A 17,800-nucleotide genomic window follows, 5' to 3' on the forward strand; every position below is an offset into this window, starting at 1 on the left:
GACAGGGTGGATGTGGAGAGGATGTTTCTTCTTGTGGGAGAATCTAGAGTTAAGGATCACTATTTAAAAATAAGGGGTTGCCCATTTAAGACAGGGATGAGAATCTTTTTCTTTCAGAGGGTTGAGTCTTTGGAACTCTCTTCCCCAAAAGGCAGTGGAAGCAGGGCCTTTGAATATTTTTAAGGCAGAGGTACATAGATTCTTGATAAGCAAAGGGGTGAAAGGTTATAGGGGTCGGCAGGAATGTAGAGTTGAGGTTACAATCAAACCAGCCATGATCTTATTGAATGGCATTGCAGGCTTGAAGGGCCGAGTAGCCTACTCCTGCTCCTAAGTCATATATAGATCACCTCTTATTCTTCTAAACTCCAATGGGTAAAAGCCCAATCTATTCAAACTTCTTCATAAAACAACCCCTTCACTCCAGGAATGAGCCCATTGAACCTCCTCTGAATGGCTTCTAAAGATGTATTTTTTTAAATACGGAGACTAAAACTACACACCATACTCCTGATGTGGTCTCACCAAGGCCCTGTACAGCTGTAGTAAAACTTACCTACTTATATGTTCTTTTTCTCTTGGAATAAACTCCAACATTCCATTTACCTTCCTAATCACTTGCTGTACCTGCATACTAACTTCATGTGATTCATGTACCAGGACACCCAAATCCCTCTGTATCACTGAGTACTGCAATCTTTCTCCATTTAAATAGTATATTACTTTTCTATTCTCCTGCCAAAGAGAACAAGTTTGCATTTTCCCACATTATACTCCATCTGCCAATTTTTTTCCCCACTCACTTAACCTGTCTATATCCCTTTGCAGACTCTCTATCTCCTCTTGACAACTTACTTTCCTACCAAGTTGGTGTCATTGGCAAATTTAGCTCCCATACATTCGCTCCCTTCATCCAGGTTATTGATATAATTTGTAAATAGCTGAGGCTCTAGCAATGATCCCTGTGGCACTCCACTAGTTACTGCTTGCCAATCTGAAAAAGGCCCTATTCTCTGCTTCCTGTTAGCTGACCAATCCTTTATCCATGTTAATATGTTACCCCTTACATCATGTAACCTTATCTTGTGTAGTAACCTTTGATGTGGCACCTTATGGAAAACCAAGTACACCACATCTACCAGTTCCTCTTTATCCGCCTTGAATGTTACTTTGTCAAAAGACTCTAGCAGATAAATTAAACATGATTTCCCTTTCACAAAGCCATGTTGGCTCTGCCTGATCAAATCGTGATTATCTAAGCATCCTGCTATAACCTCCTTAATAATGGATTCTAGCGCATTCCCTATGACAGATGTTAGGCTAACTGGCCCATAGTTTCCTGCTTTCTGTCTCCCTTCTTTCTTGAATAAGGCGTTACATTAGCTATTTTCCAATGCGCTGGGAGGTTTCCAGAATCTAAGGAGTTTTGGAAGATTATAACCAATGCAGCTGCTATCAATGCTGTGCCACTCCTTTTAAACCTCTAGCCTGCAGGCCATCCGCTCCAGGGAACTTGTCAGCCTTTAGGTCCAATAGGTTTCCTAGCACCCTTTCCCTGGCGATGGTGATTGTATTAAGTTCATCCCTCCCTATCATCTCTTGATTTTCAAGAACCTTTGGGAAGTTTTCTAAGTTCTCTACCATGAAGACGGACACAAAATACCTGTTCCACACCTCCACCATTTCTTTTGTTAAAAAGATTTTTTTAAACTGAATGCAAATGCTTAAACTGCCCATGGAGAGATTTGATCTCACATTCTGATTATTAGCCCAGGCCTGCAATGCACTAGACCAGTAATAGAACCATCATGCTACCCTTCATTTTGTAGCCTGAACTCCATTTTCCGTCTTCCCCCCATAGCTCTTGACTCCCTTGTCGATCAAGAACCTTTCTAACTCAGCCTTGAATATATTCAATGACTCAGCCTCCACTGTTCTCTGGTAAAGAGAATTCCAAAGATCAACGACCCCCTGAGAGAAGAAATTCCTCTTCATCTTCATCTGAAATGGGAAAACCTAATTTTAAACTGTATCCCCTCATTCTCAATTCCTCTACACCCTCTCAACATCCATCCTGTCATGGCCCAAGGGTCTGATATATTTCAATAAGGTCATCTCTCATTCTTCTAAACTCCAATGAGTAGGGACCCAACCTGCTCCAACTTTCCTCATAAGCCAAACCCTTCATCCCAGGAATCAGTCGAGTTGACCTTGGCTAAACATTTTCCAATGCATTCATAGCTGTAACCAACTTTTTACTAAGCAGTGCTGTGGGGTTAGTCTGATATGCAGAGAGATTTATGGGCTCCCACAACCCATACGATGGGGGGATTCGGTCATCCATTGGATTCAATTATCTCACTGGATATCAAGCTGAAATTTTGAATTGGAGCTCGGGCCTCCACTAGGATTCAAACCCTGTACCTTCCGATTCTAGAGCCGGGAATGCTATCTTAATAGAATTTTACCATGTGAGCCAGCACATTCTTAAATATTAAAATTGTGGTTGATGAATGCCCAATGAATTTGAGCATCATTCAATCAGAGCAGCTCCATTATGATTGGTACCTATTATTTACATGCAGGGATGCAGAAGAATTGATTTTTTTTATTCATTCATAGGATATGGGCTTCGCTGGCTAGGCCAGCATTTATTACCCATCCCTAATTGCCCTTGTGAAGGTGGGGGTGAGCCGCCTTCTTGAACTGCAGCCGTCCATGTGAGTAGGTACACCCACAGTGCTGTTAGGGAGGGAGATCCAGGATTTTGACCCAGCGACAGTGAAGGAACGGTGATATATTTCCAAGTCAGGATGGTGAGTGGCTTGGAGGGGAACTTCCAGGTGGTGGTGTTCCCATCTATCTTCTGCCTTTGTCCTTCTAGATGGTAGTGGTCATGGGTTTGGAAGGTGATGTCTAAGAAGCCTTGGTGAGTTTCTGCAGTGCATCTTGTGGATGGTACACACTGCTGCTACTGTGTGTCGGTGTGTGTGAAGGGAGTGAATGTTTGTGTGTCAAGTGCCAGTCAATCGGGCTGCTTTGTCCTGGATGGTGTTGAGGTTCTTGGGTGTTGAGGGAGCTGCACTCGTCTAGGAGAGTATTCCATCACACTCCTGACTTGTGCCTTGTAAATGGTGGACAGGCTTTGGGGAGTCAGGAGGTGAGTTACTTACCACAGGATTCCTAGCCTCTAACCTGCTCTTGTAGCCACAGTATTTATATGGCTAATCCAGTTCAGTTTCTGGTTAATGGTAACCCCCAGGATGTATGGTATGATTCCACGAGTATGACTATGTCAGGCTGTTGCTTCACTAGTCTGTGAGACAGCTCTCCCAATTTTGGCACTAGCCCCCAGATGTTAGTAAGGGGGACTTTGCAGGGTCGACAGGACTGGGTTTGCCGTTGTCATTTCCAGTGCCTAGGTCCATGCCAGTTGGTCCATCTGTTTTCAATCCTTATTGACTTTCCTGTAGCGGTTTGATACAACTAAGTGGCTTGCTAGGCCATTTAAGAGGACAGTTAATTTAACCACACAGCCGTGGGTCTTGAGTCACATGTAGGCCAGACCAGGTAAGGGTGGCAGATTTCCTTTCCAGGGAAGGGAAGGCCTGTAGATCAAGTCGCTCTTTATAAGCTTACCTCAATTGGTAGCACTCTCACCGTTGAGTATGAAGGTTGTGGGCTCAAGCTACTTGCCAGGGCTTCAGCACATAATCCAGGCTGGCTCTCCAAAGCGCGTACTGAGGGAGTGCTGCTATGTGGCATATATCACACTTCAGAGAAGACATAAAACAGAGGTCTCATCTGCCTGTTCTGGACATTTAGATGGAGGTGAGTAAACACTTGGTGCGATTTGACAAAGAACAAACAGATCTTTTGATCTACATCTTCCTCTTAACCAACACCATCAGAAACAACAGGCCTATCACCTGACTCTATCTGAGGGACCTCTGTGCGCCAAATGGCCATTACACACTTGCATAACGCCAGCTTAACTTCAAAGTAACTCAAGTACACACTTCTGTGATAGGTGATAAAAGTGTTAAATAAGTGCATGTCTTACTGTTAGTAATCAGCATAATGCAGAGAAGATGCCACATTTAAAAATCTGTAGGCTGTGCGAGGTACTGAAAGATTGAGGAGTTCCAGAGTTTGGAGGGTTTTATAAAGCTGAATTAGAGTAGACGGTGGATTGGGGGTGAAACCAATCTTGGGCAGTAGCCATCACAATTTGAATCAAATTGTAAAGAAAAGCGGGCAGAGCATTAAACAGGCTGTCGGTTCTCGATTGCTTGATGTGCATCACTGGTGAATGACAATGTGATGCCAAAGAGTCCTCCACTTCCAGCGTTAGAGCTAATAAATAATCCGGTTTATATCCTCATCCCATCCAGGTGTTGAAGTATGAGGTTGGCTTCATCGTGTGTGCTGTCATTGGAATTCTCTTCGTCCTCCTCATGCCCTTGGTTGGCGTTTGCTTCTGTTGCTGTCGGTGTTGTGGGAACTGTGGAGGGAAGATGTACCAGGAGCAGACTGAATCGATGAACTGCAAGAGGAGGACCCTGGCCACCATCTTGTTCCTGGTCACAACAGTGACTCTGTGAGTGTTTATTTAACTTTTTCTGAAGTTCCAGAAATTTTCATCTGGATGGTACTTTTTGCAATTTTTCTGGCTGGAGTTTTGAGTTCATAAAGGAATGTTTGCATGCTGGGAAGGGAACAGATTTCAATTTAATGGTGAGCAGAATTTCAACCAGACACTCCCAGGACAGGTACAGCATGGGGTTAGATACAGAGTAAAGCTCCCTCTACACTGTCCCCATCAAACACTCCCAGGACAGGTACAGCACGGAGTTAGATACAGAGTAAAGCTCCCTCTACATTGTCCCCATCAAACACTCCCAGGGCAGGTACAGCACGGGGTTAGATACAGAGTAAAGCTCCCTCTACACTGTCCCCATCAAACACTCCCAGGGCAGGTACAGCACAGGGTTAGATACAGAGTAAAGCTCCCTCTACACTGTCCCATCAAACACTCCCAGGGCAGGTACAGCACGGGGTTAAATATGGAGTAAAGCTCCCTCTACATTGTTCCCATCAAACACTCCCAGGACAGGTACAGCATGGGGTTAGATACAAAGTAAAGCTCCCTCTATATTGTTCCCATCAAACACTCCCAGGACAGGTACAGCATGGGGTTAGATACAAAGTAAAGCTCCTTCTGCACTGTCCCCATCAAACACTCCCAGGACAGGTACAGCACAGGGTTAGATACAGAGTAAAGCTCCCTCTACACTGTCCCCATCAAACACTCCCAGGACAGGTACAGCATGGGGTTAGATACAAAGTAAAGCTCCTTCTACATTGTTCCCATCAAACACTCCCAGGACAGGTACAGCACGGGGTTAGATACAGAGTAAAGCTCCCTCTACACCGTCCCCATCAAACACTCCCAAGACAGGTACAGTATGGAGTTAGATAGAGTAAAGCTTCCTCGATACTGTCCTCATCAAACACTCCCAGGAAAGGTACAGCACAGGGTTAGATACAGAGTGAACACCCTCTGTTCTGTGCTGAACAATTTACTTTAGATTCAGAATCAGAATAGCACTCCTTACCCGAGCAATCTGATATTTGAACTGAAAACTCAGGTGGTTTAAATCTTCTGCCATTCTGATACATTCATACTTTGGGGAACTTGTTAAAGATCTCCCTGGGAAACTGCGGTTGTGTGTGGTTAGCAGGGTGTCTGAGGCAGACAGCTAGTGAGAGATTAGTGCAGGGAAGGACTAGAAAGGCATGGTAATCAACTATATTAATTGCATGGGTTTTTGGACAGATCAGAGGGCAGGAAGGCCATTGGACGTGAGAGATACAATGCTGACAGAAAGCCAATGTCCTGGCTAAGGATTTTCGTAACCATTTAAAAGAGATAAGATCCTGATCTAGAAACCACCAACGGAAATCTATTTTATAACACTTCCAGTAATATATACAAAACTGAACTATTCACCCTGTGCATTTTCTCAGTGCCTGTCTTATGTGTGCCTTTGATGTTTCTAGTGCTCCTACCCTGGTGGAGAGGGGGTGGGGGGAGGGTCCTCGTGCAGCGCTCCCTGTACACACCAGAAAGAGCTGCAGTATTACTCTCATCACCTCACTCAGCCCCACTGGCTGACTTGATGCTCAAATTCCAAAGTTGGACCCTGCAGGTCCATTCAACCAATTTGTTTGTCACTCGCTGGTAGAACAAGCATTCAGCTGCAAGGGCCCCAGCTAATGTTATTTAAGGAAGCAGTCACCAAACTGCAGGTAAGGCCATTTTCAATAACTTCAGGAGTGTTTCTGGAGGTGTTGAGGTGAGTGCATTTGGCAGGGAGTGTTGCTGCATCCTCACAGGGAGGGCAGAGGATTTGGCGACTTGCCCACAGCAAAGGCTCGACAGGTATGGTGGCTGCAGCTGTGGTGTCTCTGTGTCTGCAGGACGATGGGGAGACGGAGCTGAGGGTATAAAAGTAAAATGCTGTTAACGTCTCAGAACGAAATGACCTCTCATCAGAACTCTGATGAGAGATGAAGCAGAGCCCCTGTGCCAAGCCGGGGCCAGACTCCACCATACCCTCTTGACATGAATCAAGGGACAGCCAACAATGATGGTCACTGCTGTCAGATTCACTGGTCCAGACGTCAGGAATTGACCTCCTTGGCTACCTGCTCCCAATCCCCGCTGAGGGTGTTCTAGAGTTTGTCTTGACTCCTGGTGGAGGCATGGCATCACTCCATCTGCCTGTCTCCACCACTAATCCTGCAGCACTGCTGCTGTATGCTCTCTCTCTGGCCTCGTGCCCCTTGATTACAATTGCAGCAAAAGCATTGAGCAGCAGCCACCTGTATTGAAGTGCAGTTTGCCTTTATGAGGAACAGAACCGAGACTGGCTGGACCACATGCTGCTGGCAGATGCTTTGGCTCCCGGCTAAACACTTAGGGAGTCAGAAACATGCCCAACCCAACACTACAATAATTTAAATGAGGAGGCAACATTCTGCCTAACTACATACGAACATATGAATTAGAAGCAGGAGTAGGCCACTCGGCCCCTCGAGCCTGCTCCACCATTCAATAAGATCATGGCTGATCTAATTGTAACCTCAGCCCCACATTCCTGCCTACCCCTGATAACCTTTCGCCCCCTTGTTAATCAAGAATCTATCTAGCTCTGCCTTAAAAATATTCAAAAACTCTGCTTCCACCACCTTTTGAGGAAGAGAGTTCCAAAGACTCACAACCCTCAGAGAAAAAAATTCTCCTCATCTCTGTCTTAAATGGGCGGCCCCTTATTTTTAAACAGTGACCCCTAGTTCTAGATTCTCCCACAAAAGGAAACATCCTCTCCACATCCACCCTGTCAAGAGCCCTCAGGATCTTAAAGGTTTCAATCAATCAAGCCTCTTCATGGAACCTTCCCCGAATCTAGGGAATTTTGGAAAATTAAAACCAGTGCATCAACTATCTCACTAGCCACTTCTTTCAAGACCTTAGGGTGAAGTCCATCCGGACCTGGGGATTTGTCAGGCCACAGCCCCAACCATTTACTCAATACCACTTCCCTGTGATTGTAATTTTCCCGAGTTCCTCCCTCCCATTTCCTGATTTACAGCTATTTCTGGGATGTTACTTATATCTCTATAGTGAAGACCAAAGCAAAATACCTGTTTAATTCATCCACCATCTCCTTACTTTCCATTATCAATTCCCCAGGCACACTCTCTATAGGACCAATGCTCACTTTGTTAACACTTTTCTTGTTTAAATATCCATAGAAACTCTTACTATCTGTCTTTATATTACTAGCTAGCTTTGTCTCATACTCTAATTTTTCCCTCCTTATTAATCTCCTTGTCATTCTTTGCTGTTCTTTATATTCTGTCCAATCTTCTGACCTGCCGCCCATCTTTGTGTAATGATATGCTTTTTCTTTAAGTTTGATACTGTCTTTAACTTTTTTAGTTAACCACGGATGGTGGGCCCTCCCCTTGGAATTTTTCTTTCTCATTGGAATGTATATATTCTGTGTATTCTGAAATATCCCTTTAAATGTCTCCCACTGAACTTCTATTGACCTATCCCTTAACCTCATTTGCCAGTTCACTTTAGCTAGCTCTGCTTTCATGCCCTCATAATTGCCCTTATTTAAGTTTAAAATACTAATCTTGGACACACTCATTTCTCCCTCAAAATGAATGCAAAATCCAATCATATTATGATCGCTGCTACCTAGAGGTGCCTTCACTATGAGGTTATAATTAATCCTATCTCATTGCTCAATACCAGGTCTAGTATAGCCTGCTCTCTGATTGGCTCCAGAACATGCTGTTCTGAGAAACTATCCCAAAAACATTCTATGAACTCATCTACACTACCTTTGCCCATCTGATTTTTCCAGTCTGTATGTAGATTAAACTCCCCCATGATTATTGCTGAACCTTTCTGGCAAGCTCCCATTATCTCTTCTTTTATACTCTGTCCTACTGCATTGTTACAATTAGGGGGCCTGTATATCACTTCCACAAGTGACTTCTTGCCTTTATCATTCCTTATCTCAACCCAAACTGCTTCTACATCCTGGTTTCCTGAACTCTCCAATGTGCTAATACCATCATTAATTAACAGAGTCACCCCTCCAACTTTTCCTAACTTCCTGTCCTTCCTAAATGTCACATACCCTTCAATATTCAGGTCCCAATCTATGACATCCTGTAGCCATGTCTCTCTAATGGCTATCAGATCGCACCTATTTATTTCTATTTGCACTATCAGTTCACCTGTTTTGTTTTGAATGATATGTGTGTTTAGATAGAGCCTTTAGCTTTGTTCTTTTATCATTCTTGTAGCATCTAGCTTTATCTGCTGACTTAGTCTTAGAATTGTACTCACTGTCCCTTTCTGTCATGGTCTGTCTATCATTTCCCATATTAATACTGTCTCTCTTGCCTTGTCTCTACTCTTTGGTTTACCACACCTACCCTCATTTGATCCTTTACCCCCTCTCTACTTCCCTAGTTATACCGCTCGCGAAGCCACCAGCCCCAGCACAGTTAAGGTATAGACCAACCCAACAGTACAGATCCCGTTTTCCCCAGTACTGGTGCCAGTGCCCCATACCAGTCTTTGAACCACATGCTCATTTCTTCAATCTTATTTATCCTATCCCAATTTGCACTTGGCTCAGGTAATAATCTAGAAATTATTACCTTTTGGTGCCTAGCTCATCATACTGACTATGTAGCGCCTCCTTCCTCATCCTGCCTATGTCGTTGGTACCTACATGAACCATGAGCACTGGACCCTCCCAACCCCACTGCAAGTTCCTCTCCAGCCCTGAGCAGATGTCCCAAACCCTAGCACCAGGCAGGCATCAAAGTGATCTGGACTCTTGCTCTTTGCTACAGAGAACAGTGTCAATCCCCCTCACTATACTGTCCCCTACTACCACTACATTCCTTTTCACTCCCCCCACTTGGATGCCTTTCTGTCCCACGGTGCTTTTGTCAGTTTGCTCATCCACCCTGCAGCCCCTCCTCTCATCCAAACAAGCTGAGAGAACCTCAAACCTATTGGACAATTGCAGAGGCTCACATTCCTGCACTCCTGCCCTCTGGGTCCCCTTCCCTGCCTCACTCGCAGTCAGACCCTTCTGTCCCTGGCCACTGACCAAATCAGAAGACCCTATCCTATGTGGTGTGACTGCCTCCTGGTATAAAGCATCCAGGTAACTTTCCCCTCCCTGATGTGTTGCAGGGTCTGCAGCTCAGCCTCCAGCTCAGTGACTCTGAGCTGATGTTCCTCAAGCTGCAAACACTTGCTGCAGATGTGTTTGCCCTGGATCACAATGTTATCCAGGAGCTCTCACATGTTGCAGCCTTGACACATCACCTGTCCTGCCACCTTAATGTGTTTTAAATAGTTACTTAATTATATTATCATTTATTTATATTGCTTTTTTTAATAAATTTGATTAACTTTACCACCAATTTGTGTACTATTTTAAACCATAGGAATAGAATAGAACTTACCCACTTACCAGATACTCACCAAACAGCTAGCTCCTTTCCCTGTTGTAGAGCAAGAACCAATTTCTATGGGGTGAGACAGGTAGAAAAAGCAAACGAACACGCCCTTACCCCCTTCCCCGAACTCCCCCTCACCAAACTCCACATCTTCACTCAGTTACCTCAGTTGCACTCCGTTTGCCAAGGCTGCACTGAAGAACCCTAAATTTATAGTAAACTGAACTGGGGCTACCTCAATAGGCTTGGACAGGTTGTGGATTGTGACTCCTGTGCTCAAAATAGCACAGACCAATTTCTAGCCCAAAACATTGGACATCATGAGCACCTTATCACCTACAACATATTGCAAGTGAATGTTGACAGTTTTGAAATAGATTTTGCCATAGACAGAGCCCAACATTCGTTTTCAAACCATTTGGAAATAGAGTGTTGTGACACACTTGCTCATTTTAATGGTCCATAATTTTGCTGTAGTGGGGCAGCTAACAGCATCTGCCAATAGTTAGGCTTGCCCTTGCCTGCTGAGGTTTTTACATTGTTTCATGGTGAATTGTTGAGAGCATGAGCTGACATTGTTGCAGTGAGGAAAGTGGAGCATCTGAGATCTGAGTGAACAGGGAAAACAAGTGGGTGTCTCCCTAAACAATCAGATCAAAGGTTTGAGAAATAAACAGTGCAAGGATTGAGGAGAAATTATAGAGCAGAGTGGGTGAATTCAATGTCAAACCAGGTAATGAAAGAGAAATAAACAAAGAGAAAGAAAATTGGGTTAAGACAGAGTGAAAAAAGACAAAGGAATAGTTAAAAAATATCAAAATGTAAAATAGAACATTGTAAAAATCTTTGATTGAAACCAGAAGGATTGAGAGTCCAAGTTTGTAAAAGTTAATTGCCAGTGCCAGAGAGGTTGACCGGCAGTAATTAATGAGGGCATTAGTCTAGCTGGACTGGACAAGATTTAATGTTCTGTCGTGAGCTTAATGTGTTATCTATTGTGCAAATACAGCAAATTAAACGTCATTTAATGCATGGCAATGCTGAGTCAGATGTGAGATGCTGTTTTCCCAAAGTGGAGCAGCACAACCTGGACACTTTTTTGGATTTTTGAGTTTAACCGCACATCTTCCCTTCACCTGAGTCACTGCGCCATTTGCAGATCAATAATACTGGGCGGAATCATCCTAGATTTGCACTAAGTGCAGTAGTAGGCAGGTAAAACAACGGCCATGATGGTGGTTTTCACACCGTATCATCCCAAACCCACCACATTATTCATGCATTCCCGGGATACACGCTGTTTCCATGGCGAGCGGGCTCTGATTCACCTGCCATTCCGTCACCTCGCCACTTCATCACACCAGGCACCACATTTAAAGTACAGCCGCGCTCAGTGCTTCCAGCCCAGGACCGCAGCAAAGAAGACATGGCCCCAAAAGGCAAGTAGACTGCAGCCCTCGAGCACCTTATGGACGCTGTGGAGGCCACTGTGATATCCTCTACCCCTGTTCTGGCCGCAGGAGGGGCAGCAACATTACCACCCCGGCTTGGTAGGCGATGGCAGTGGTGATCAGTGCCAATGTTATACAGAAGAGGCTGGCCATCCAATACCGATAGAGGATGAATGATCTCATCTGTGCCACCAGGATAAGGCAACTATCTCATTACTCTAAACTCACTCACACTCACGAGGCTATCACACATTCACTGGCATCTCACTCACTGCCAGCTCAAGGGACATCACCACTCACTCTCTCACACACACCCTCACATGTCCATCTGCCCTCATCTCCTCTGGAGACTGCCTCCTCAGCCCTCACCATCTTGAGGCCACTTGCACAGATCAACATGTGGCCCTACACACACCCTGGGATACCCTCCTTCCCCAGTACAGCTCTCACCCTGCAGCCTCTTCCCTTGCCTGAGGCCACTTCTCCCCCTTCCCCAAGCAAGACCTTGCCCTGCAGCCATTGAAAAGCCACCCATATATGGCTGACCTGGTAAGTAGAGGCCTGCCCGTGAGCCGCCCTGAAAGTGATGTGGTGTTGCCTGTGAAGCCTGGCACTGACGACCGTGAGTGCTGACCGAAGCAAGGTAGGCAAAAAAACCTTGAAGTCCTGAGCAAAGTGCAGCTTGCCAAGAGCATGCCTTATAGATGCTGTTGTGAAACACGTCGGCGTTTCCAGCCAGGGGGTGATGGCGGGCTGGCCTTATAATGACGTGCTGATGTATTACAATGAGGTTCCCAACGTCCGATGCCGGGGAACACAGCCCGCCACTGGTGACGATCGCAAACTGATTTCTCGACGTCGTGAAACCGAGTTTTGGCCTTCACACCATATTGTCCACTCACGCCCGACGCTGGCGGGCACAAAAAAATCCTGGCCACCGAGTGCCATTCGCTTCACCTTTATTGTGGCAGCAAAATCTGGGCCAATGTATTATTACTCAAACAAATCACGAATTAAAATTGTCTGTAAAGCACTTTTGGATGTCCTGGTGTTTTGAAAAGTGTTTATATAAGAAGCAGGGTCTTCTTCTTTTTCAAATGCTGAAACAATGACACTTGCTTTTTTTCTCCCTCCAACATTCCCACAAACAGAGCGGGAAGTGTCTGCATGTTCGTCAGCAATGAGAAGGTGACAGAATCCTTCCAGGCCGGTGGCAACTCACTGGAAGATACCTTAGGCAATCTGAAGACTTACCTTAACACCATCCCAAAAGTAAGTTTTTATCGTGTTGTGATGTTTCATAATGATTAAGATTTTGAATTAATTGACCATGGCAGCCTCGTCCAGCATGGATACTTCACTTCATCTGCAGTTCCTTCCTAAAGATGAACCATTTCGATATAAGGGTGTTGCTTTTTTACTTTGCTACCTCATTTCCATGCACATTACCACAGAGTTATAGTGATCTCCAGCACAGCAGGAGGCCACTCACGTCTGTGCTGACTCTTTGAAAGGTCTGGAAAAACTCAGCAGGTCTGGCAGCTATTTCCAGCATCCGCAGTAGCTTTTAGCTTTTATTTCCAGCATCCGCAGTAGCTTTTAGCTTTTTGTTTTTATCTTTGAAAGGTCTATCCAATAAGTCTCACTCTCCCTGCTCTTCCCTCATACCCATCAACTTTTCCTTTTCATGTAATTTAGCCAATTCCCTTTTGAAAATGACTGATGAATCTGCTTCCATCGCCCTTTCAGGCAGCATGTTCTAGATCGCAAAAATTCACTGTGTACAAAGAAATTCTCATTTCTCCTCTGGCTTTCTGTCAATTATCTTAAATCTGTTAATTCTCAGGTTACCAACCCTCCTGCCAGTGGAAACAGTTTCTCCTTATTTACTTTCACAAAACCCTTTATAATTTTGAAAGCTATTAAAACTCTCCTTATCCCCTCTGTTCGAGTCTTTCTCCAGTCTTCCCACGTTGCTGTGCTATAAGGTACATGTAATTTTTACACTTAGCCTCCGAGTTAACTCTATTTGTGTATAGTCTTATCCTCAAATAAAGAACGCACATTATTAATTTAGCAGTCCCAATTGTTATTACGTCAAAGAGAAGAATGTAGCACGCATAACGGAAACCCCTCATCCGTGGGATATACCATTGTCGAGTCATTGCTCAGGAAAGGCTCTGCCATTGGTTGAGTTAATTAAAGCAAGAACAGCTCAGCTTGTGAATTAGTTCCCTGGTGTCATGCCCAGTCTGTGATGGATGTCTTGATCTCATGCAGAGCAGGGGACGCTACAGTTAGCCTCAGTCCCGAGGTTAGGAAGGGGAGGATTGGATCCTGCGTACCCTTCAGTAATATTCACTGGAAATGTAAGTGGGAGAATAGGTGAATTGGCCTTGATGACCACTGCAGTCAAATAGCTTTCCAAAACTTGCTGAAGGTCAGTAAGCACAGTGGGTGATGGGTGAATGTGATCTGGAGTGAGTTAAGACACGAGCAGCATAATTTTAGATGAACATAGGTTTATGAGGTTCACACATTATACAACAAATTAGATGGAAATTACATCAAACAAACAAAATGTTCAGCTACACAACTCTATGTTAGTGTTTTCCCTCCACATGAGCTGTATCTGATTCCCATGTGCTCCCCTGATCCCACGTCCCTTTATTCCCCCGCTCCTCCAACCACCTATCTAATCTAATTCTTAAACATTGGCATGGTCCTGATCACTAACTCAAAGCCAACAACGCTCCAATTTTAACTTCTCTCGTCCTTGTGTTCAGATTCTCCATGGCCTCGCCCCCTCACTGCCTCTTTAATCTCCTCCAGTCCTACGATCCTCCAAGATCTCTGCACTCCTCTAATTCTGATCACTTGCACATCGCCGATTTTAATCGCTCCGCCATTGGCGGCTGTGCCTTCAGCTGCCAAGGCCCTAAGCTCCCAAATCCCCTTCTTAAACCTCTCTGCCTCTCTCCTCTATTAAGATGCTCCTTAAAATCTACTCCTTTGACCAAGTTTTAGGCCAACTGTCCTCATATCTCCTTATGTAGCTCCGTGCCAAAAAAATGTCTAAGTATTTTTATCGTTGTTCCTCTTGTGAAGTGCTTTTGGACAGTTTATTACATTAAATGTGTTATATAATGCACGTTGTTACTGTATGTGTTTAGGGAGTACATATTTATGTATTTTTCAAAGCCTGGTTGTGTTTTTTAATCCATATACACCTGGACACTTGGTGAGTTAGAGAATACATGTATTCAGGAACTGAATGTAATTTTCAGGAATTGTGTGTGTGTTGGGATTCTAATTTTTCTTTGAACTCATTTTGCTTCAGCAAATCAGAGCTGTCACTGATGCCAGTGCAATCCCAGTAAACAACATCACAGCTAACCTGGACAGTAAGTAATGATTTATTATTGACGGATTGGTTTAGCATTTGCGAGTTCGGTATATAATTCCAGCCAATTTAGAGCATTAGTATCATCTGCGCACAATGCACGTCGACCTCTTGGTAGTTTGACCAGCTGGCATGATTCCATGAAATGTTTGTATTTGTCCAGAAGAACCTTTGTCACTTACGGGTGAAGATTTGAGATGCACTCTCCTTGTCGACTTCAAAAGCTCTAACCACCTGACTCAATGAACAAGTTACAACTTAGGATTTTCTGAGGGGAGAAAAGGATACCTATTGAGGCAGATTTAACTCCTCAGTGCTCAGATGTAAAGCATCACATGGATGAAAGAAAGGTGAGCTGCTATCGGAGGCTGAAGGAGGGCGGTGAAATAGACAGGATGGGGAAAATAGGAGGGGTGGAGGAGCAAGTGCACAGGAAAAAGAGGTAAGGGACCAGGCAGCCATCGACAAAGGAGGAGACAGTTTATAAACCAATGTTGTCAATGATGAAAAGTTGACACACCACAGAGTCACATCACACCTGTTCAATGAAACTTCTTGTTGCTCCATAGACCTCAGTACAACTGTTCTCCTCCTCTGTCTGCTGAAGCCTTACTGGAGCCATAGCTTTGACTACAGGGGATATCCCTGATGAACAATTTTATTAGCAAAATTTATATTCCAAGGGATTAAAGGTACAGTAATAGCATGGCTAAGGGGAGTAGTTGTTAGTGGCTGCTTTTCAGACTGGAGGGAAGTATAGAGCGGTGTCTCCAAGGGTCGCTGTTGTGCCAGTTCACAGGAGCATTATCAAACAAATACTGACACTAATCACACAAGGTGATGTTAGGACAGGTGACCAAACTCCAGCCCAAGAGGGAGGTTTGAAGAAGTATCTTAAAGGAGGAGAGAAGGTTAGAGCGACAAAGAGATTTAGGGAGAAGAGCAGAATTCAGGACCGAGGCACCTGAAATCATGGCTGCCAATGTGGACCGATGAAAACTGAGCACGTGCAAGAGACCAGAATAGGAGGAGCAGAGAGATCTCGGAGGATTGTGGGGAGATTACGGAGGGATGAGGCATGCAGGGATTTGAAAACAAGGAATCAGAATTTTAAAACCAGGGCCCTGCTGGAATGGAAACCAGAATAGGTCAGCGAGTACAGAGATGATGGGAGCTCAGAGAAAAGGAGATAGCGAGACATCCCAGAGCTAGCTGATAAAACAGATTCCTTGTGCTGCAGCCTGATGTTAACCTGGTGGAACAATTCTATTTTTTAACACACTTCTCCCTCGGTTGTTTTAATGGTGATTGGTTAGAATGGGGAACTAATGGGGCAGAAATTGTCATGACTGTTCCGAGCTGCGGCGGCAGCCAGAGACTTTCTGTACTGTTAGGGTGTGTTGGAGATATCCCAGCAGTGAATGTGCTGAATCCATCACAATAGTGGGATTGGGAAAGGCTGGAAGCAGATTTGTTATTCAGGTGAAAAATAACATGACGTCCCAATATCGACTTTTTAAAATTTCTCATGGTTATTTTTGTGTGTTCCTCTCTTCTCACTCCCCACCCCCCCACCCCACCCCCGCTAGCATCTGGCCTCGTGAAGTATCTCACAATGGTGAATGGGTCAAGGGGATCGCAGGTTGAACCCACCTAACTGTAGCTGTACAAACTGCAGCTTATCTCGGTTGTGTAATCTCATCTTAAATTATTCTTATTGGTTTGTGATTTTCAGATATAGGCTCAACTCTTGGTGAAACAATCAGGGAGATGCTGGGTGAAGCAATATACCCTGCACTGAATTCGGCATCTCAGCTGGCAGAAGGTAAGTGTGACCTCACTGAAGAGAATAACATGGCAGATCCCTCATTTATTGTCTTACTCTCGCGCAGACTTTCGTGGAATCGAAAGAATCTGTGGACCTTTAAAAATAGCGGGTTAGTGTTGGGTACAGAGGACCCGGCCCCATTTCCAACAGTTTCAGTTTCTATAGGGGTGGGGGGGGGGTGGAGGGGGGGTGGCATGGGGACATTGCTCACACAGGAGGGAAGCCCGAACTCAGCGGTGCTGTTGGAATTTAGTGCTGAGGTCAAACAGGCCCCATTTTGGCCTGCCCATTGTGGACTGGTTTGGTTGTCACTGTGTTGTCATGGGGATATGAGCAGCCATGGGGGATGGTTGGGCAGGGGGGTAAGGGTGTGTGAGGGGGTGGGGCTAGAGAGGCCTGAAATTTTATAAAACAGCTGGGCCCAAGTCCCAGAGAACTGAGGCGGGCTTTCTAACCAGCCTGCCTCAGCATTCATCCACCCCAGTGTCCCCCTAGCATCTTCTTTTGAGGTCGGCAGGCGTGAATTCATTCTGCAATCCCTCCGTACCCACGTCCTCAACACCAACCCCTGGAGTGAAAAGCTGGTGATTCAGGGAACTTTTCACCAAGACGGGTCCGGTGAATCGGGATATCTCACACCTTAGAGGCACCAAAATGGGGCCTTGATATCTAATCTGTGCTGTACCTGCCCTGGGAGTGTTTGATGGGGACAGTGTAGAGGGAGCTTTACTCTGTATCTAACCTCGTGCTGGACCTGTCCTAGGAGTGTTTGATGGGGACAGTGTAGAGGGAGCTTTACTCTGTATCTAACCCCGTGCTGTACCTGTGCTGGGAGTGTTTGATGGGGATAGTGTAGAGGGAGCTTTACTCTGTATCTAACCCCGTGCTGTACCTGTCCTGGGAGTGTTTGATGAGGACAGTGTAGAGGGAGCTTTACTCTGTATCTAACCCTGTGCTGTACCTGTCCCGGGAGTGTTTGATGGGGACAGTGAAGAGGGAGCTTTATTCTGTATCTAACCTCGTGCTGGACCTGTCCTAGGAGTGTTTGAT

The 17,800-nt window shown here is 45.0% G+C and overlaps 1 protein-coding gene across 10 annotated transcripts in view; it reads left to right on the plus strand.

Annotated features, from left to right (window-relative positions):
* The window catches only part of prom2 (prominin 2), a 119,454-nt gene that overhangs the window by 47,928 nt on the left and 53,726 nt on the right, over positions 1 to 17,800 (plus strand). For all 10 annotated transcript variants that reach the window (XM_078565030.1, XM_078565036.1, XM_078565034.1 and 7 more), the window contains 4 exons: positions 4,395 to 4,600; positions 12,671 to 12,791; positions 14,860 to 14,923; positions 16,658 to 16,747. In XM_078565030.1, coding sequence (XP_078421156.1) covers positions 4,395 to 4,600; positions 12,671 to 12,791; positions 14,860 to 14,923; positions 16,658 to 16,747 — 481 coding nt within the window. The remainder of the gene's footprint in view (positions 1 to 4,394; positions 4,601 to 12,670; positions 12,792 to 14,859; positions 14,924 to 16,657; positions 16,748 to 17,800) is intronic.

The sequence above is a fragment of the Cetorhinus maximus genome, chromosome 20 (assembly GCF_964194155.1).
Source record: "Cetorhinus maximus chromosome 20, sCetMax3.hap1.1, whole genome shotgun sequence".
Classification (NCBI taxonomy): domain Eukaryota; kingdom Metazoa; phylum Chordata; class Chondrichthyes; order Lamniformes; family Cetorhinidae; genus Cetorhinus; species Cetorhinus maximus.